Source organism: Archocentrus centrarchus, chromosome 20 (genome assembly GCF_007364275.1).
Source record: "Archocentrus centrarchus isolate MPI-CPG fArcCen1 chromosome 20, fArcCen1, whole genome shotgun sequence".
NCBI classification, from domain to species: Eukaryota; Metazoa; Chordata; class Actinopteri; order Cichliformes; family Cichlidae; genus Archocentrus; species Archocentrus centrarchus.
In genome coordinates this window covers 2,574,165-2,596,225 of record NC_044365.1, presented here as the reverse complement: position 1 = coordinate 2,596,225, position 22,061 = coordinate 2,574,165, and the positions used below count along the sequence as shown (strand labels likewise).

Below are 22,061 nucleotides of genomic sequence, written 5' to 3'. Positions count from 1 at the left end.
TGTATCAGATTGGTTAAACCAGTCCTGCTTAAAACTAAATGCAAGTAAAAACAGTTGGAATGTTCTTTTCTAAATCTAAACTTACTAAATTGTGAGGCAAATATTTATGTGGATGGGGAAAAACTACAATTTGTGAATGAATGTAAATATCTCGGTATCATAATAGACTCAAAACTCACTTTTAAACCTCAGATTAAAAAAGTTTGTAATTGTGTTAAATTTAGTTTGTCAATTTTAGGTTTATAAGTCCATAGTTATCACTACAGGCTTCTAAATTGTTCATGCATGCATGTGTTTTATCACACATAACTTATTTTCTCACAACTTGGTCACAAGCAAATACAACAGCACTGAAATCCATAGACTCATTATACAAACAATCAAAATCTTGGACAAAAAAAACATAAAGATATCATCATTGCAATATTTTAGAAAAACATGGGTTCTTGGGTTGGGAGAATGTCATTAGATTCTAACAAAATTGTTAAAGGTCTGTCATCTCCACCACTCACTCAGTTCGTAAATATAAGGAACAATACATCTTGTTTAACAAGAGGGGGATCCGGGAAGATTGTGTTGTTCCTTTCTGGAAATTTGGTTTTGGTCAGAGTGCATTTTCGGTTACAGCTGCATGGGAGTGGAACTCTATTCCTCAGACAATCAGACCATCTGCCACTTATAATCAATTTAAAAAAAACAACTAAAGAATTGGTTCATAACACATCACATCTGTCAACATTCTTTATAACAAGCACCTTCTCCTAATCCAATCTTGGGACCACATGTGTTTTTTGCCATGAATATGAACAATTAATTTAGTTGTAATTACTTATACTTTATGAAAATCGAGTGTAGTTTCCCTATGTATTTATTGTATTGTTTGTATTGCTTGTATTTTCTTTTTTCTCTTTTTATTTTGACAAATTTGTGTAGTTTAGTCATTTTAACCTTGATTGTATAACCTTAGTTGTTTTTTAGCAAGACAAATTGCGATTTGTCTAGGGACAACAGATAAAAAATAGCCTTTTGCTAATTCTGGCGCATTTACAATTTGTTTATTAATGTGCATTGACCCTACCAAATAAATAAATTCAATTCAAGTGATTTTGTAAACTTGTACGTTGTGAAGCTCTTCAGCTATGATTATGAACACTGAATGATTTCAAACTTTGTCTAATAACTCACGTCTTTGATTCTTATACAGCTTGAAGGACTGTGGTTTGTCAGAGATCAGCTGTGATTATCTAGCAGCAGCTCTGACGTCCAACCCCTCCCATCTGAGAGAAGCTGGACCTGAGTAACGACTCCTGGTTCTGGAACGTGGGGTTGTTCATCAACAACAAGCTGCAGGATTCAGGAGTGAAGCAGCTGTGTAGTTTTCTGGAGAGTCCACACTGCAGACTGGAGACACTGCAGTAAGTCTCCATGTTTTAGTTGTGCTGAGATGAATCTGATGTGAAACACTAAACTGCAGACATAAGGCTGATATTATACTGATCCACACTGAGGATCTTCGTGGTAAAGTCTGGTTTCTTCTTCTCTGCCTTTAGTCCATTGACTGTAGCAGAACAATGTTGACATTTCAAAGCTTCAAAGAAGAAGAAAAATCCTCCACTGGATAATTCACTGTGAAAACTCTCAAACACTTCATTCCACCTTAAAGTCTGTCTGACACTGAAATCCAAACCAAAATGGCCGTTTGCTTTACAGACAGCAGTCCAACACAAACAGACACACAACATCCAAAACACAGTCCAACATCCAAATGTCCTCCACTGCCACCATGAATGATGGCAAAGAGAAGGAGGAACACTCTGACATTCAGGGTTAGAATGAGCTTCATAAAGCAGACTGTGAAGATCAAAGCTGCATTAGAGAGCTGACATTCATCAATTAGTGGACACAAGTGGACAGATATCATCTGAAGCACTTCAAAGGCTTTAAATCAGCACATTACTCTGCATTCTTTCTTCTTTGGAACTTTATTGGTAACTTTGATGAAGGGAACAGCGTGGTACACCTGAACAGGTGAGCAGTCCATCACAGAGAAGCACACACTCTCACATCCACACCTACAGCCAATTTAGAAGCACCAATGAACCTAAGCAGCATTTCATTGGACTGTGGGAGAACCTCCAAAGTCCACAGAAAGGCCCAGCTGACCAAGAAGCTCCAACCTAGAACCTTCTTGCTTTAAGGCCATAGTGCTAACCACTTTTCCCAATTTCAGGACAAATCCTGCATTTTCCTGTTCCTGCCTACAGGGCAGCTACACTAACACTTTCTCATCAAACACTGCCACCTAGTGGAGGAAGCTTCACTGCAGTCTGAACATTACAATTAGTTCCTCTAACATGGAGGTGGAGGTGGTGGGGGCCACAGGGTGGTGTGGTGGGGGCCACAGGGTGGTGTGGTGGGGGCCACAGGGTGGTGTGGGTGGGAGTTCGGTCCAGACTGTTTCTTTGGAGCCTGGAGACAGACTGGTCACAGCAGCTAACACACTGATCAAGGACTGGGCCATGATGGGACTCCACAGCATCCAGAAGACTCCTGATTCCAGAGTCATCAGCATCCTGAAGGACCAATCCTGATCTCTGATTGCTCTGACACTCATTAGTATATCAGAGAGATCACAGAGGTGGAAGCTCACAGAATGAAGACGAGGGTTCAAATCCCTCTCCAAGTGCTGATGTTCCACAGTCCTGTGAGGATCAATGACTGAGCTACAGGGAAAAACCAGCTGTGATGGAAGAAGATCCCAGCAGCCATTAACACTGCATAATGTTCCTGAAACATAAAATAATATCTGTGGCATTAATTTTCCCCTCTTTACTGTTACTGCTGCCAAATGATCAGGTACCTTTTCATGAACATGTAGCTGGATCCCAGGGGGCTCAGGGGCTGCATCCTTCTAAAGCCGTGAAGGCCGGAAGTGAACGGCCGTTAAACGGGACGGTCCGGCCTACGGAGGCCGCTCAGGTTGCCTAGCGACCATGACATCAGCTGTGAGAGCGTCTCGTTCAGCATCGTTTGACAGAGATGAACGTGAAAATCTCCATTTGATCTCATTAGTGTGAATTTTGCTGAGATGAAACTGAGATGTTTGATTGGTCTGTGATGTCTCTGAGGCTGAGAGACCACGGGCCTGTAAACACAACACTGTCATGTTATTACAGTTAGCTAATGTCCTTCATCAGACACTTTGGCAGCTTTTTCCACCTTTGAAAACTCCCACTTTGATGGTCAAAGGATTCGAACATGTCCTAAAACGATGGATTTGAAGGAGCTCTTTAAACGGTTGTAGCGCTCCTTCACAGAGAGACAACAGCCTGTCTGTCCTCCCCCTGTTCTTACCTCCATCTCTCAGCTGCTGCTGGCTGCTCCTCCTCCTCCTCCTCTTCCTCACACAGTGCTGAATTTGTCCTGGTGTCTCATCAGGGGTGGAGAGCCTCTGTCCCATCAGCTCTCCCTCAAAGAGCCCACAGATGATCTGCAGCAGTGGCTTTCTCAGCCTGTCCTCACTCTGGACACTTGCAGTTCTCACACAAAGGGAATCAAATGTGTGTTAAGCTGCAGGATTAAATCACTGCTTGGACTCATAAATACATGTGCAGACTTTGTATTTTCACTCAGAAAGACCAAAGCAGAGAGAGGGTGGTATAAAGCTCTGCAGAAACACACTCAGAGAAGGAGGATTTCCACACTGACTGCCTGTCTCACTGTTAGGGCTTCTAAATAAGACGAGAGACAAATTAAATCCAGTATCTGCTGGACTGGACAAATGTTTGGCTCCTGTCAATAAACCACCTTTCTTTGAGCTGAACGAGTGAACCGTCTGCTCATTTCTCCCTAAAACAAAGGTTAAAGGTCGTTGGGCACAATAAGTGAGCTAACATTAACATCAGTGTGATGAATCCAGGACTTCCAAAGTGCAAACAGCTTCACCCTCGGTGGACGGTTCCTCTGCTGATTGTAGCCACAGTCAAAAGCATGAATTCTAGCAGCAGGTTGTTCAGCATTGAGAACGTTCTCTGCAGAACTTCACCTTTAAAAGTGAAGCCATGAGGTTCCTTGAAGGAACAACACGACTTTTCAAGTGTTTGTAGTTTTTATTATAAAGTTTTAATGTGAAAAATTCTGAATTTTCTCAGAATTTTCTCTTGTGTTTGTTTGAAGCTGCATCCTGTTGGCTTCAGCTGTTTGGAGTTTCCATGTTATAAACTTGTACATTGTGAAGCTTCTTCAGCTCTGATTATGAAACACTGAATGATTTCAAACTTTGTCTAATAAACTCACATCTTTGATTCTTTATACAGCTTGAAGGACTGTGGTTTGTCAGAGATCAGCTGTGATTATCTGGCAGCAGCTCAGAAGTCCAACCCCTCCCATCTGAGAGAGCTGGACATGAGTAACAACAAGCTGCAGGATTCAGGAGTGAAGCATCTGTGTGGTTTTCTGGAGAGTCCACGATGTGTTCTTGAAACTCTGAGGTCAGTCTCCATGTTTTAGTTGTGCTGAGATGAATCTGATGTGAAACACTAAACTGCAGACATAAGGCTGATATTATACTGATCCACACTGAGGATCTTCATGGTAAAGTCTGTGTTCTTCTTCTCTGCTTTAGTCCATTGACTGTAGCAGAACAATGTTGACATTTCAAAGCTTCAAAGAAGAAGAAAAATCCTCCACTGGATAATTCACTGTGAAACTCTCAAACACTTCATTCCACCTTAAGTCTGTCTGACACTGAAATCCAAACCAAAATGGCCGTTTGCTTTACAGACAGCAGTCCAACACAAAACAGACACACAACATCCAAAACACAGTCCAACATCCAAATGTCCTCCACTGCCACCATGAATGATGGCAAAGAGAAGGAGGAACACTCTGACATTCACAAACACCTCATCAGTGTGTAGCACCCCACCGCTTTATATTGTGTTCAGACCGGGAACCCCAGGATTGACCAAACTAGGTGGGGTGTGGGTTCGATGCAAAGTGGATACCTCGAAGGTTCACTTGTGGCCAATGATGTGATGCTCGACTTACTATTAAGAAACTTAAATCACACACTATTTAAAATAACACTGACTCAGACGACTCTTTAACTCCGAAACGTAACATTTACTGAACGTGAACTCAAGATAGAAACCACACTTGGAAATGCAAAATGTAAGACACAAATGAAACGATAAAACACTTGTATTCTTATAATACCAGTAAAAATATTGAACTCAACCTTAGCTTTTCCCAATCAGTCCGAATGGATTAGGCTTAATCATTTAATCAAATACTTTATTATCCCCGAGGGGCAATTTGTTTTGCAGCCAACAGCAAAATAAATAAATCTATAAAAACAATCAAACATACAACACACACAACCAAGGACACAATTATCTAAAAGAGTTCAAAAAGTTAATAGTATTGGGAATAAAAGAGAATTTAAATCTGTTTGTTCTGCACTGTGGCAGAGAGTACCTCCTTCCTAAAGGTAATAACTGATACATTGAGGACAGGGGGTGAGTGCTATCACCCCGAATCTTTTCTGCCTTTTGGGTGGCTCGCACCCTGTACAGGAGGGCAAGATCATTAAAACTTACATTTGCCACCTTGCTACACAGTTTCACAATGTTCTCTAACCTTCTTTTGTTCTTGAGGCTCAGAGAACCAAACCAACAGATTAAAGAAAAGGTTAAAACAGACTCAATAAAACAAGAATAAAACATTTTCATAAAAATCTTATCCACGTTAAAACCCCTAAGTTTTCGATACAAATACATACGCTGATGAGCTTTTGCACAAATGGCATCTGTATTTGCATCAAGTGACAGTTTGTTGTCCAGTATAGTGCCCAAATATTTGTATTTCTCCACTACCTCTATTTCCTGGCCATGAATATGAACAGCAGGTATTGATGAGGTTTTCTGACGAAAGTCTATGATCATTTCTTTTGTTTTTGATGCATTTATGTCTAGAAAGGAATTCCCACACCATGTTACAAAATCGTCTACAACCGGGCCATGGTCAAGATCTGCATCATGGAGCAGAGAAATGATCACTGAGTCATCTGCATATTTAATTATATATCTGTTCTTATAGTGGCTCTGACACTCATTTGTGTAGAGAACAAATAAAAGTGGAGAAAGGACACATCCCTGAGGGGAACCAGTGGAGGATAAAAGCAGATCTGATAAAATGCTGTTGACTCGCACTCTCTGTGGTCTATCTGTTAAAAAATCCATGAGCCAAGATACCAGACCAGAATCAAGATTGTATGTACTAATAAGCCGTCTCGCTAAAATATGGGGCTGGATGCAGTTAAAAGCTGATGAAAAATCTATAAAAAGCAAACGAGAAAAATTACGTGCACCATCCAGATGCTCCAGAACCTTGTGGAGCAAAGTGCACACAGCATCCTCCACACCCCTCCCTGTTCTATAGGCGAATTGGAGGGGGTCTAATTTTGTCTCAATGGCACAAAAAATTTCATTTCTTACAAGTTTCTCAAATATTTTCATTACAAGTGAAGTTAAAGCTACAGGACGATAGTCATTTAATGATTTAGGTGCTTTAACTTTGGGCACTGGTACAATAATAGAGTCCTTCCATATACGTGGCACTTTATGAAACTCAAGAGATTTTGAGAAAAGAAATGAAAAAATTTCAGCCAATTGCTCTGCGCAGTTTTTATAAGGGTTAATTCTGACTACTCAGTCATTCAAATATACACAGTCACTTAACAGTACTCATACATGGGCCCCCCACACACGCTCGCATTCACACAAACGTTGCAGGCCTGATTGTTGTGTGCTGCAGCACAGCGGCGAAACTCCTCTTCACTCACCGATAGCTGCACCAGAAACGTCTGACTTACAGTTCCGCGTGGCGAACCAGCTCATCCTCTCGTCCCCTCCGGACGACAGTCAACCAGTTCTCGTCTGCAGTCTGTTTCCGCTCACCACTCGCCACCGACAGGGCAAAGAAGATGGCGCTCGTCACCGCGCCGAGCTCCTGCTAGCCGTTAGCTGCTAGCCGCCGATGCTGATGCCTCGCTCTGAATCGCCGTCGTCTGCGGCTGCACAGCTGTCGGGCAGGGGGTCTCCAAACGCCTCCTACTAACAGTCACTGGGTAGTATTTACTAGTCAGTTCTCTTTTGTTAGTTTATCGTGTGCTAGCGCAACACTGCTGCGTCCGTTCTCTGTTTCTCTCTCGTTCTCCTCTCCTTCCTCTCTCATCACACCCAGCCAATTACAACAGGTAGACATGCACAGACCACCTTCACTGACCACTCAGAAAATACGAACTAAGAGTGTTAGCTCTGTTACATTCAGCCACTTTGTAGGAAAACATATTATATTTACATAACATTATTCCTCTTCCATTACACAATACACATTATATGCAAAGTACATTACACTCCTGTTACCTTTGCTTTTATGTCCAAAGGAATTAAGCTTATTTAATCCCCATTTTTCCCTACAAGTGTGAAGCTTAGAGCCTACCACCCCTTTCCTAAAATCAGAAAGCTCTTCATTGAAATCAATGAGATCAAAGCTGGAATCAGATGAGTCTGACTCTGCTGCTGATTCAGGATCAGATTTATCAGGAAAAAATGCCCTTTTGTCCTTGTTCTGCATCCCCACCATGGACTTCATTCCTTTCCAAGCCAGCCTTGAGTGTCCTTTATTCAGCTCATCCTCTGCTTTCCTTTTAGACCTGATTTTAGCTGCTTCATCTCTCTTTGAACAAGTTTCTGTGCCTCAATCTTTGGATTATCTCCCTCAGAACAAGACAGCTTCTTCTGACTGAGAACATGTTTCAGTGATTTACTGATCCAGGGCTCGTTATTGGGGAAAATAGTTCCTGTTTTCAAAGGAATCCCCATTTTTGAGCCAAAGAAATGGAAGTAGAAATAGATGATCTGAGTCAGAACATGAGCCTTTAAACAGTCCCAGTGGGTGCAGTCAGAGCAGTCCCTCAGTTCCAGTATAGAGTCTTTGGTCCAGACTGGAACAACTGTGTGCTCAGTTTGACCTCTCTTCAGTACTGAGATCTGACAGAGCCAGAGGGGCCATCACATCAGATTTAGAAGCTCCCCTCATGGAGCCAGAACACATGTCCAATACTGAGTCTGTCTTGTTGGACCAACTGGAAGAAATGATTGAAGGACTTAGTCCTAGAACAGAGATTCAAATGTCCAAAATCAAAGTGGCTGCATCGGGCAGATAGTCTGAAAACTCTGCACAGTTTGGATTCCAGTTTGAAGCTGCATCCTGTTGGCTTCAGCTGTTTGGAGTTTTTCTAAACTTCTCCATTCTGAACCTTCTTCAGCTCTGATTATGAAACACTGAATGATTTCAAACTTTGTCTAATAAACTCACATCTTTGATTCTTTATACAGATTGGTGAACTGTGGTTTGTCAAAGATCAGCTGTGATTATCTGGCAGCAGCTCTGAAGTCCAACCCCTCCCATCTGAGACAGCTGGACCTGAAGGGAAACAAGCTGCAGGATCCAGATGTGAAGCAGCTGTCTGATCTTAAGGAGAGTCCACACTGCAGACTGGAGACACTGCAGTAAGTAGAGGGTTGGAGGGAGTCCATGCTGCTCTCAGCAGTATTGTACTAAACACAGTTAGTATGAAAGCAAAGATCCAGTGTTTCCTGTAAAGCTGCAGCCTTCTCAGTGGCTGCTTTCCTCAGTGAAGCTGTGAGAGGAGGATGGTGACAGGCTTCAGGATTGGACACAAACACTTCCTGTTTGGGCCTTTTTGCTCTAACAAACACTGGCTGACTCTGGGAGCTTTTAGCTCACCATAGTAACGGCTCCTGGAAAGCTCACATGCTCTGATGCAGCATCAGTTCATTGTCAGCAGCCAATCAGCTCTCTGAACAAAGCAGCATGCAGACATTTTCCCAGCATGGACCAATGACTGCATTCATTTTCCAGCTTAAAGGAGTGAAGGAAACAGTCTGTAGGTGATGAAGAACTTTGTGAGAGCAGATGTTTGGATGGAGTTCCTCCAGTTAACAGCTGGAACCATTACATGAGGGACTGAAACATCCCCTATGAATTGTTGGGGTTGTTGTTGGGGTTCCTAAAGAGCTCAGAGTGGACAGACCAAGGTTATTAGAGTTCATGAGACTCCAAACTAAAACTAGGAGGGAAAAACATTTGGATGAACTTCAATCTTCAATGTGTGTGCTGAGAGAGGAGGAGCTGTGTCCTGATGATCCAGAGAGGTTGAAGCAGCAGCAGCTTGTGTGCAGAGACGCTCTGACTGGGCCATGTTACTGGGAGGTGGAGTGGAGAGGAGAGCTTCATCCAGCAGTGACTGACAGAGGAATGAGAAGAAGTGCAGATGACTGTCAGTGCTGCAGAGTGAACTGCTCTGAGAACAGCTCCACTGTCAGACACAATGTAGAGTCCACCATCATCCCTGTGTGTCCCTGTGGATCTGCCAGAGGATCATCAGTGGATCTGGATGCTCTGCTGCTGCTCTGTCCTTCTACACAGTCTCTGCAGAGTCTCTGTCTGACACTGGCTTCAGCTTTTCAGGCTTCATTCTGGATCACAGTCAGGAGAACATCACCTGGAAAGGCCTCCAACAACATCTCCATCATAGACACAATGTTTTTAGGAATTACACATCAGGTTTGGGTGCTTGGAGATCAAATATGTGTCCATCTATAAGTTTCAGTGTTTTCCTTAAAGTAGTTTTTCATATATTAGCAGAACATTAATATTGATACCAACCATCTGTCTCACCTGCTTCATTTATATCGTCCATCAGGTCAGAATTGTTCAGCACATGAAAAAAGTGTGAAAATCTGCACACTGGTAGATTTTTTTCTGCTTTTTCACATAATAACAGGAAACATGTGATCTGAGCCCTGCTGGGGGGGGGGGGGGGGGGGGGGGGGGGCTGTATGTCTGCAATCATTTAGATAATAAAGACATCTAGTGGTTCAGTGGGAGAACTGCAGCAGGTGGAGGTGTGTTTGTGGTTGGAGATGATCCTTGAATCATGTGACCTCAGTGGGCGGAGCCTACACTGCTTAATGTTTAATGTGGATACTAATGATCAATAAATGTGCTGATTGGAATCAAAGGAATGACTCAGACTGAATCTGAAGCTGGATTCATCAAACTTTGGATTTGACAGAATCCAAAAAGCTTTTTTCAGCTGATCCGTGTTCTCTTCATCTCTGAGTGTTTCTGAGTGGAATTCCCCACAGTGTTAGAGTTCATGATAGGAATCTCTGGGAATGCAGGAAACTCAGAGTTTAAACTCTTCTAGCAGTCCCTGAGTCAGAGAGGTCAGCCCGTCTGTTCTCCTCTCCATCCCTCAGCTGCCTCCTCCTCCTCCTCCTCCCCCTCCCCCTCCTTCTCCTCCTCCTCCTCCTCCTCCTCCTCCCCCTCCTCCCCCTCCTCCTCCTCCCCCTCCTCCTCCTCCTCCTCCTCACTCTGATGAATTTGTCCTGGTGATGTTTCACAGCTCGCAGAGATGAATTTTGTTCCCCTCTTGACAAAAATGAAAGAAGATATAAATAGATGGAACTGTTTCCTTTATCAGTTTGAATCATAGAATTGACTGTGTAAAAATGAATCCCACGATATCTGTTTCTATTTCGAGCACTCTCAGTAGAAATCACTCCAAAAGAATTTTCAGAAACAGATCAAATTATTTCTAAGTTATTTGGCAGGAGAAGAAACCCAGAGTTAGATTAAACATTACAGCTGCTGAAGGAGGAGGGGGGATGGGGTTACCTTATTTTAAAGGATACTATTATGCAGCCCAGGTTAGGCCTCTTATTTATTTATGCTCCACACAATATAATGCTAGGAGGAAAGATATTGAACTATCAATCATGAAAGTTCCTCCTGTACCTGCAGCACTGGCTTATACACATTTAGACACGTTTATAAAAGAGATTCAAACCCATGGATCAAAACTCAATTAAATTTGGAATAAAATAACAGGAGAGAATCAGTTAAATGATAAAATACAGATAATCCAATGGTGTGATTTTGAGCCTGGATTCAGGCCTAACTTCATGGATAATCATTTTAAATTTTGGATTTCCAAAAGGTGTAACAACATTTTATTCACTCACTGAAAAGGAGAAATTTAGGGACTGAAAATTTGAAAAAACAATATCAGCTTGAGAATTCAGATTTTTTAGATACCTGCAAGTTCACAATTATTTTGAATATAATATTAAACCCAAAACAGATCTTAATGATCCCATTCTAAAACTCATTTTGGGTGCATATGGAAACACTGTGGTTAAGGGGGTTATTTCTAGTATTTATAAAGGGCTACTGATGAAAAATACCCACAGACTACAGCAGAGTAAGATGGGAAAGGGGATGTAATGTATCTACAGACCAATGGTTACATTTATCTAAGTCTCAGTGGAAATGTACAAATTCTCATATGTGGCAGGAGTTTCATTGGAAACGTCTTATTGTTTTTTATAACAGCAAAGCAAAAAGCAGATTTGGATCCTGCAGAGTTGAGTGTTGGAGGCTGTGTGGTTCTCAGGAAGCTGACCGCTGGCATATATTTTGGGAATGTCCAAAAATAAAACCATTCTGGGCAGAGGTTCACAAAATTATAACTACTGTACTCAATAATAAAATACCTTTACAGTTCCTTCATTTATTTATGGGGAATTGTGATTTTCTGATCAGATCAGCTGATTAGTATTTATTTGCTATTTTTATATCAGCCTGTAAAAACACACTCAAAAGTCTCTGATTGGATAGATGTGGTTAATGAGATTTACATAATGGAAGCTTTTTACTTTTTCCATCAATCTTAAGAAAAGTAAATTTATTGATCTATGGCTTAAATGAGTCAGATACATAAAACCATTAAAACCAGACTTTACAGAAGTATTGTATCAATAATCTTTGTTCCATTTATCTCCATCATTTGCTGGCTTTAATTTCTTGTGTCCCAAATAAGTTAACTGATTAGCATATTTGTATAATGTATAATTTTTTTCTCCTTTAAATATTTTTTTCTCTCCTGAATGTTGCAAAGTTTATGTATAACTTGTAAAAATAAAAAGCAAATAGATCTATTATTCCATCTTTTGTTTTTATGGTTCTTTTTCCTCTTTCACAATAAAAATAAAGAATATTAATCTCTGAGAAAAAGGAGTTTGTCTCTAATGTGAGGAATAGTGCCACATCCTGAACACAACATCTCTGATATCCACACAATCTGTGAGGAAATGAAGATGCTGTGAATGTTTGCAGCTGAGCAGCAACAAACTAGGACTCACTTTGAGTGAGCTGATGTTCCCACTGTGATTGGAGCTGAATGGCAGCAGAAGAACAGATGAACAAACTCCTGCTGCTCTTCATCACTGACTTATTCCACAGGAATTCTGCTCAGCTGCCTTCCAAACAGCTTCCAGCTGCTTCCTTCATAACGGGACGGCTTCTAGAGGCCGAGGCCATCGGGCGGTCCGGCAGCCTTCCTGCTTCTGCTGGGATTCAGCAGGGACTGCCGGGGGAGCCGCTCAGTGCCAAAGACACACAAACATCATTCCCATGTTCCACAGTCTTCCTCACTTTGACCCTTGGACTCTCCCCTCCTGCTGACAGACGCTGTAGGAGCTGGAAACATGCTGACGGATCTGAATCTGATGCTTGATGGGCACATGAGGGAAATCATTGATGATTCCAGGGAGAATCCACTGATTGATGGAGGCTCATCAGGTTGTTGAGCTCCAAGTTTCAGCACTTTCTCCATGTTGGTGTGAAAAAGGAGAACGTGTGCTTCCTAGACTGGAGGCTGAACACATCCTGCACTGTTTGAATGAGAACATCAGCTTGATGTGTGTCTCTGGATGTTGCTGCTGAGGAGCTGCTGCAGACGGGACAGAAACACTGGCTTTTCTAAAAGTGTCCTTTGGATGTTGGAGCTGCTCCAATCACGGCTTCACTTGTGTGGATTTGCACCAACATCACCTTTGAAATGCAGCAAACCTGTTGCCTGTGTGTGAAGTGGAGGCAGTCAGAGGCCCCTTTGCTGCTCACCTCCTTTCCCTCCAGGCTGGACTTTTGGCGCTCCGAGGACAAAGTGCATCCCAGATCTCAGTTTGGTCACATGACCACAGCTGTCAGTCATCCTCAGCCAGCGTGCGAAGCTTCTTTCCAGACCTCTAACTGGAGCTGCTGTTTGATGGGCGGCTCCCTCGTCTCAGGGCTGAGCTCCTCTGCCTGTGCCCTCAGTGCAGCCGCCTCTTCAATGGACTCGTGCTGCTCGTCTCCTCCTTCCCCACCTGAGATCATTCATTGTGCCTGAGGAGCTCCCAAACACCTGCCTGTCTTTGGTCCACACATTCATACAGAGCTCATCTATGGAAACACAGCAGTTTGCACCTGTTTGCATTTCTCTGGAACAACTCTGTGAAAAGAGCATCATGTGTGTCCAACATGGAAATGCTTCTTCTCAGGGACACAGCAGTCTCACACTGATGAGTGCAAGTTGTGTGGATGAAGCAGAAAATGGGAGATCCTCTCCTGAACATCCCGATCCTCCTGAAGCCTTAATGGGAGCAGCCCAGCATGTCCACCAACAAAGCTTTGAGGATCACAGCACACATGAAGTCTTTGTTTCTGAGAACGTCCCTACAAAGAAGCTCGATGCTCTCGGCTCTCGTGGCTGAAGTTTGGCTTTGAGGGCTGAGAAGAAGCTTTCAAGGAGCTTTTGGAGTTTCCAGTGTTGAAGGTCAGTGTAGATGTTCCTCACCATCTTTCTCTCCTTCACAGATCTTTGCACACGAGCCTCCTGCTTCTAGATCAGCTGCTGGAAGGCTGTGAAACATGAACACAGAGAAAGCTGCCAAAGAAACCTTTGAGAAAGGGCCACATTCACTGCAGCCTGAGCCCAAAGCTGACTGTGAATGCTTCAGCATGGACACACACACAGATGAGCCTTTGATTTTGCAGCTCTTTCAAACTGAGGACAGCAAAGGATTCTGGGTAACTGTTCAGTCGCTGCTCACTGACAGAGTCTGGCAGTGTTTGCATCATGGAGATGTTCCTGCAGCTTTCTAGCTTCCTCTCACAGGTGACAGGTGTTCTGGGAGGAGAGCAGGCCCAATGAAGCTCCGCCCTAAGGTTTCTGATGCAGGATCACATGATCCAGCTTCACTGAAGCTCTGGAGCCAGTAGATACAGAATAGAGCTGCACTGAAGCTAATGGGGATATTTATTGGGAAACTGTGGCTGCCGTCAATCACGTGACTTAACGAGTAACTGACTTTATCAATTAGCCCTGAAAGAAGCTCATATTTGTGTCCAAACATGGGCTGATATGAGCGTCCAGCTCCGTCTGCAGCTTTACTATGAAAAGAGCCGTTTGGCTGCAGCTGCCAAACATAAGACAGCTTCTAAAGTTTGATCAGTTTGATTCTTCTTCTCTTTGGAGCTGTTCTAACAAAGGAAAGCCTCAAACACAAGTGTATGTGCATCTGTACTACTACTGTATGTCTGCTTGGAATGAAGGAAACACTGAACTATGCAGGCCTCTGTGAGTCCTTCCATATTTGTCAAATGAATCAGTCCAAAAGTCTCCATCAGATTAGTGATGTTTGTGACTAAAGTCCATGTCAGTGTGCTGTCATCCTCTTCTGTTTGTGTCCTCAGCCACGTCCACCAATTAACCTGCTGAGCATCCAAACAAATCAGCTCTGAAACAAATGTTCCTCTGAACAATAACAGCCTATTAAATGATGCTGCTCTCACCTGTTTGATGGCACTTCTGAACATCTCTGCACATCTTCTCTCTGATGGGGCTTTGACCTTCACACAGGACTGCAGGCTGTCATTTGGGAGCTGGGAGCCATATTTGGACTTCATCCACTTCCTGCTGGCATCAGTATGTTGAGCTAAAGATGGACAGGACTCCACATGCTCACTGCTTCATCTTCATATTGGTGTGTGTGTGTGGGGGGTTCCATCAAGGTCAGAAGGAGGAGCTACAAGGAGGCTGAAGAGGCGCTCGCAGCTCCTGAGCCGCGGGTCGCCGACCCCTACACCTGCTAGACTCTAGTAGGTGTAGAGGATCTCGATGGACCATCAGCCTCTAAGAACAGAATCTGTCCCCACAGCAGCTGTGGACGATGGGACCCCTCCACGGCAGCTGTGGACGATGGGACTCCCCCACAGCAGCTGTGGACGATGGGACTCCTCCACAGCAGTGATGGCAGTGCCACACTGAAGCTCTGATACCTGCTTCAAAGCCTGAACTTCCAAAACCACAGAACCACCGCTTCCAGGCTCGCTTTGGGCCCAAACCATCACGTGACCTATGACGTCAGCAGCAGCGACGCTTCGTTCCTGAATGAATCAGCTGACTGGTTGGCGGTGCAGTCAGCTGATTCACTGATACCAGCACATCTCAGTCCAACAGCAGCTGAAAAAATAATGGAGCTCCATAAAAATCTTTGAGTGTTCCCACAAAATCAGCCCTGCCACAGTTACACAATCACACCAAATGTGCGACATGTTGTCCTCAGTAACACAACTGTAACAGGGCCCTAGTGAGGGGGCTGCCAACACATTATATTTGATCCTGAAAAACAGGAACATGATGAGATGGAGACAGCAGCGTGTTTCCTTCTCCTTCTTCTGCAGAGTCTGAGGGCGGAGCCACACTAAGGGTCGAGGGTGCCCCCTTGTGCTGGAACTTGGGACAACACTACACTTACACAAACTAAGACCCTAATTTAACCAAATTATAAACCAAATTCACACAATACCACAAAATTAAACCACATAATGTGACCACACATTACAGTGTGTCAAACACATTGATCCATCTTTGTAAATAGAAGCTGATATCATGATATTGGCTCATAATGTGTGCGCCTCAAACAATGCAAAGATGCTTCAGAACCAAAGGTCTGAGCTGGATTCAACTCTGGACTCGAGCGTGTCCTAAATTCAGGTTTGTGTTTGAAAAATGTTTGAAGAGTTGAACAAGTTCAAAAATGGGATTGAATCTTTGTTTGCTGGGAAAAACTAAAAAGAGGGAAAAATTCCTCATTTGGATCAAATCTTTGTGCAACATTTCCTCCCTTTAAGGTCTTTGAGCAATGCTGAAGAGTGCTGCCATCAAACCATCAAACATGTTTGTGCGCTCGACTGTTTGGACTTTCCAAATGCTCCAAATGTGAGAACACAGTATTCCCAACAAGTGTTTGTTTAAAGCAAAGCTAAAGAGATGAAGCAGCAGCAGCAGCTTCTCCTCCACATTTAGAAAGCTCACAGTTAGTATGGAGTTCAGCCTTGAACAGCACAGGAAGTTGAGAGCAGCTGTTTCCAGCAGCTTCAGTTCTGGACCTCAATGAAAAGCCTCTATTAGAAGCTTCTTGAATGGGTCAGAGGAGCACTGACTACCTGAGCAAAGCACGATGGTTAGAAATCAAGTCAAGTCAAGTCAAGTTTATTTATAAAGCACATTTAAAACAACGACGTTGACCAAAGTGCTGTACAAGATCTGTAACCCCAAGGACTATACTAAATAAAAATAAAAATATATAAATAAATAAATAAAATAATAAAATAAAATAAATAAATAAAAACATTAAGAACAATAAATAACAAGAAAATTAAAAATTAAAACGTTTAAAACAAGTACCATAAAAATACCATAAAACAATCATCTAAAAGGAGGTAGCACTGCAGCCAAATGCCAAGGAAAAGAAATGTGTTTTTAATAGAGATTTAAATGTGTGTATCGTCTGAGCTGTGCGGATATGGAGAGGTAGATCGTTCCATAGCTTTGGTGCTGCTGCTGCAAAAGCTCGATCACCTCTCTGTTTTAGTCTAGTTTTAGGCCTCTGTAAGAGCAGCTGGTTCGATGACCTCAGAGCTCTTACAGGGGTGTGACAGTGAAGCAGCTCAGACAGATACAAAGGTGCCAGTCTGTTTAAGGCTTTAACAGTAAGCAATAAAATCTTAAAATCGATTCTAAAACGGACAGGGAGCCAGTGAAGGGATGACAGGACTGGGGTAATGTGTTCATGCTTTTTTAAACCGGTTAAAAGACGAGCTGCCGCATTCTGGACTACCTGCAGGCGGCGCACAGATGATTGATCTATGCCAAAGTACAGAGAATTACAGTAGTCCAGGCGGGAAGTAATAAAAGCAATAAAATGGCCTTCTGTGTTTGGATCCTCAGCATCAAGTCTTTGTACAGAGAGCTCAAACACATGCAGTTTGTTAAAGTGTTGATGCAGAGCTGCAGCTTCAGGCCCATTGATTTCTCTGTGCAAACATCTGTCTTTATAGTCTCAGAGCCTCGCTCAGCAAACAGAGACAGCACAGCTCACTGTGGGTTCCTCTAAAATAGACCTTCTACTACCATCAACACACTTTAGACACAATCCAACTTTGACCTGTTCAGTCTCACAGATACAGGCGGCAGGTGACTGTTTTTAAAGACTACAAGCAGTCACACACTTCAATCTATTGGTCACAAAATCTCATCGCACACATTTGAAGCTGTGATTTGCACAGAATCCAAAACTCTGAAGCTTCAGCTTCATGAAGGACGTCCTGAATAAAGCCCATCATGTCCAGCTCAGCCTGATGCCTGCTGGTCCCTTTGTCACTGAGCTGAGGAAGAACGGACGCCGTGACAAACTGTGCATTCAGCGAGGATCCGATCACAGCCAGAAACCTTTTGGAGCCAATAAATATGACATTTGACAGCAGTTCACTTGGTTCTGCTTCACAACAGATTGTCAGTGTGCGTTTGCTCCCTTTGCCGTCTTCCCCAGGAACAAAGAGGGCTGCAGATATGTGGGTCCTGCCTAATGACAGGAAGAAGATCATCCAGCTGCAGGCCTTCCCTCACTTGTTCCAGCACAGGCTGCAGCCTCAGCACTGCGTGGAGTCTGATGGCACTACAACAGCAGGAAGGAAGCCAGAGCTGAGCTGGACCTTTGATTTTCTTCTCCAAACACAAACACATTCCCTAACAGAGCGCACGGCCGACTCCTTGCTGTGGACACAAACAGCACCAGTATCTCCACAGTTTGAGCTCCATCACAGAGCTTTGGCTCCATTTAGGCTCAGATGGCTCTGAAGGTTGAAGGCGCAGTGATGGCAAAGAAAAACTTCCCTCAAATGTGTCAGAGCTAAAGTAACGAGCCTGTTTGGAACATGTGACGAGGACAAAAAGTACTCCAGTAAAGTACCTGAGAGCTGTACTTCAGTACAGGAACAAAGTACTTGTACTTCATTACTTCCCACCTCTGCAGACAGGAAGTGGATCAAAGAAACATGTTGTTTTCTGCAGTTCTCCCAGCAGGTGGCAGCACCTCCACATGTTTCAGTGGATGATGATGGCTGGAGGAGGCCTTCAGAGCTTCAGCTCCACACTGACCTTTGACCTCTCCTAAAGACTTCCTGTGCTGGCTCTCTGTATGATTGGCTTAAACCTTTGTAGTTGTATTAACAAAATCTAAGAGCCAATCAGAATAAAGAAGAACTTTATTGATCCCAGAGGGAAACTCACAACCTAAACAACAACTGAAGCCTTTGATTGGTTGATGCTGAATATTCACAGCTGCATTACATCACTGTGACGAAGCGGGCCGCACGGCCACGACAACAAAGGGAGACGCACACACAGACGCCAATGAAAAGACTGTTTGTGTGAAATGAAAGGAACAAAGGCAGAAGTGAAACTAACCATGACGTGTGGAGTCGCTACAATCAGGAGTGTCAGCGAGTGCACGAGGCAACAAATCACATATGCAATGTTGGCAAGTGCAAGAAAGCAACGCAACATCCACGCAAGTGTCTCAGGAAGGAGAGCCCCTCATCCAATGAGCTGTGAGCTCTTCTATAGAGCACACCTTGGGCCCAGGTGTTCCAGTGTCACTGACTGGAAATGAGCCACAGCCCTCCATGCTGCAGGAGAGCCGCTCCAAAGGAAGGCGGGGCCGAGCGGCTCGTCACAATAACGTCTCAATGTTCAAGCAGTTTGTGCTCCTCAGAGGATCCTCACTCATCTCCACTGAGTTTGATGCTGTGGGATTCTTCTTTGTCACAAGGACACAAACACAGCAGTCACCTCGCATCAGCATCACTTTGTCTCATCGACGTCGATCACATTGGAGTGAAAAATGAAACAATGTGCCGATTCAACTGGAACCAAATGAGTGAAGCCCAAAATGAAAGCCACAATCTTTTTGCCTCCATTTTCCTCACCAGCTTCCTGAACCTTGTGGACACTGAGGATGAGGATGTGTGGTCCCTGTCATCATCCAGGTGTGAACTCCAATCAGAGCTCAAAGTCTCACTGAAATGAAGCTGCTGTTTTAATGCTGCTTTCATTGCTGACTGAACTGCAGTAATGATGCCAATGACAGCAGGAAGCCTGACTGAGGCTCATGTCAGAAACAGCTCAGTGTTAGTGACCATGTGACCATCATACAGACCTGAGTACAAAGAACTGCTCAGCTGTTCAAAGCTCTGCTCTCATATAGAGTATATGTAACACTAACACTGAGTGAGCTTCAGTATTAACTCAGTACCAGTGTTAGAGTTAATTCAACCCTTTTTACACTTTTATATTAATCATATATTTCATGTCAAACTGCTGCAGCACAATGGCCTGTTTACAGCAGCTTATTGATTTAGATTAAATCCCATTAAAGCTCCTTCATGATCCCAGCAGTGCAGCTTCAGTGGATAAAATCAGGAACAGAAATGCTGCATTAGATTTAGCTGTGAGAAAATGAAACCATAACAGCAGTGTGTGTTTACTGCAACATTGTAACATGAGGTCAACTGTTGCTGCTGAAGTCCTAAAAACAGGAAGGAACAACTTCACATGGATCCATTCACATCATTTCCTGATCAAACCTCAAACTGGGAATCTCAGCCATGTGACCCTTCAAATGTTTGAACTGCTCCTTTAAATCAATCAGGCACGCTCAGAGCATTAAGAAGAGGGAGCAGCTCTGTGTCTGCTTTAACCCTGGGGGGTTAGCAGACCCTTGTCAAAGCCCAGGCTGTCCCATTGGGCTGTAAATGCCATTCAGCAGGTGGATGAACTGTCAGATATTCCCCTCCCATCCAGAGCACAGAACCACTCGACCCAAGCTGTGGCCCCTTCGTGGATCGGTGCGACCCATTTGGTTATTTGTGCAGCTGCTCTGAGTCCACTTTGTCCAGATTGTGCAGTCTTAATGTGGCAGCCAGTCCCTCCTTCAGAGTGGGGGTGCTGGGTGCGTCTCAGCAGGAGCCTGATGGGAGTTGTTGATCAGCGTTCCAGGCGGTGACTCCTGGGAAGAAATCCCAGACATTTTAACTCCCGATGAATCTGAAGCTGTTTGTGTTTCTGTTTGTCACTTTTGTTGCACAAGAAACGGCTGCAAGAAAAGAGTTGATGAACTAATAAGGCAGAATAATGGAGTCTAAAGCAGCTGTGAAACCTTCAATCTGAAGGTCATGTTCAGTGAGCCGGAGGCAGTTCAAGGGTCAAATGTTCCACGTGAACATTGCTGCTCCTGTTTGGCCTGAGACACTGACTTATTCTGATATTTGAGCCTGAGACACTGACTTATTCTGATATTTGAGCCTGAGACACTGACTTATTCTGATATTTGAGCCTGAGACACTGACTTATTCTGATATTTGAGCTTCTTTTGGATCATCAGTGACTCTCTTGCAAAGGACATGTTTAATCTCTACACTCACTTTTCCTGCTACACACATGAAATTCAATGAAAAGAATCCTTCATCTGTTATTAAGCTGTCTGACTGTCTCTGAGGAATACAATCTTTAAGATGAACTTTGACCTCAGGGACAAAGAGCACAGATCTGGTCCTAAAGTCTGCAGTAAATGCTGACTTCTGTTTGTCTCTGTCAGTAATTTGATGCTGATCAAATTGTTAGAAGCGTTTGAAGCAGAGGCTGCGATGCTTTGTTGCAGTCGATGCTGTGGTCCTTTAGGAGTCTGAAGCTGCCAAAGGCTCAGTCAGCTTTAAAACACATTCAAACTGATGCACGAGCCAAGAGGGCGGAGTCAGCCCTGAAATGGGTTGGGGGTGGGGGGTGGGGGATGGGGGGGCAGCTTTGTGTAGCAGTCGCACACAGAAAGATGAGCAGAGCAGGGCCTCACATCACTGTTTATTGGGATACAATGGCAGATCCTGCTCACTGAGCTGTTGAGCACACAGGTCTGCATCTGTCTCCAACAAAGTGGCAGCTCCCCTCTCAGGTGCTCCTCCAGAGTAGGAGTGTACCTGGATCACAGAGCAGGTGTTCTGTCCTTCTACAGCATCTCTGAAACCAGGACTCTCCTCCACAGAGTCCAGACCACATTCACTCAGCCGCTCTGTGCTGGACTTGTGCTTTTTGCTTCTGGAGTCTCTGCAGAGGTCATTAAAGTGAAAGGGTCAGAGGTCACTGAGGGACAGTTTGGTGTGTTTCACTCTCTTTGGTCTCCATCAGCGTTGCTGAGAGCTCATTGTTGTTTCTGCTCTGCACAGAGGTCACCTGTCAGTCACACTTTATGGCTGCTGCTTATTGATTGTTGTCCACTTAATGGAGGACTTTGATTGGCTGTTGCTCTTTCCTGTGTCTGCTCAGCCATGGAGGCTGTCACTTCTCTGCACTGATCATTTTGATGGAGCTCCATGTTTGTTCAGATGAAAATGTAAATGTCTCTGAGCTCCAGATGTTTCAGGAATATTTGTATTGACGTGTTTGATGTTGCTGCTTCTCTCCCACTGCATCAGCCTCAGCAGAGACATCAGCAGACCTTCACTGATCACCAACCTTTGGTCTCACTTTGGAAACCAGCACATCTACAACTCCAGTTCCTTCTTCCTCTTGTTCACACTGATTTAAACTGTGATCATCATGATGCTCATCATTTAGGATGTGATTGGACACAGCTGAGATTGGGAGCTGTGTGGATGAAGTGGATCTGTTCATGAAACCATTGAACAAAAGTCATTTTTCAGGATTTGATGATTTCATGTTTGAACAAACTGAAACTTTCCATGATGAA

General features: G+C 43.7%; 1 protein-coding gene across 1 annotated transcript in view; it reads left to right on the top strand.

Moving 5' to 3' along the window:
* The window catches only part of LOC115799968 (NLR family CARD domain-containing protein 3-like), a 94,630-nt gene extending 72,569 nt beyond the window's left edge, over positions 1 to 22,061 (top strand). The window contains exons 6-7 of the mRNA XM_030757272.1: positions 8,403 to 8,576; positions 21,787 to 22,061. Of these exons, the coding sequence (XP_030613132.1) occupies positions 8,403 to 8,576; positions 21,787 to 21,898 (286 nt within the window). The 3' untranslated portion in view covers positions 21,899 to 22,061. The remainder of the gene's footprint in view (positions 1 to 8,402; positions 8,577 to 21,786) is intronic.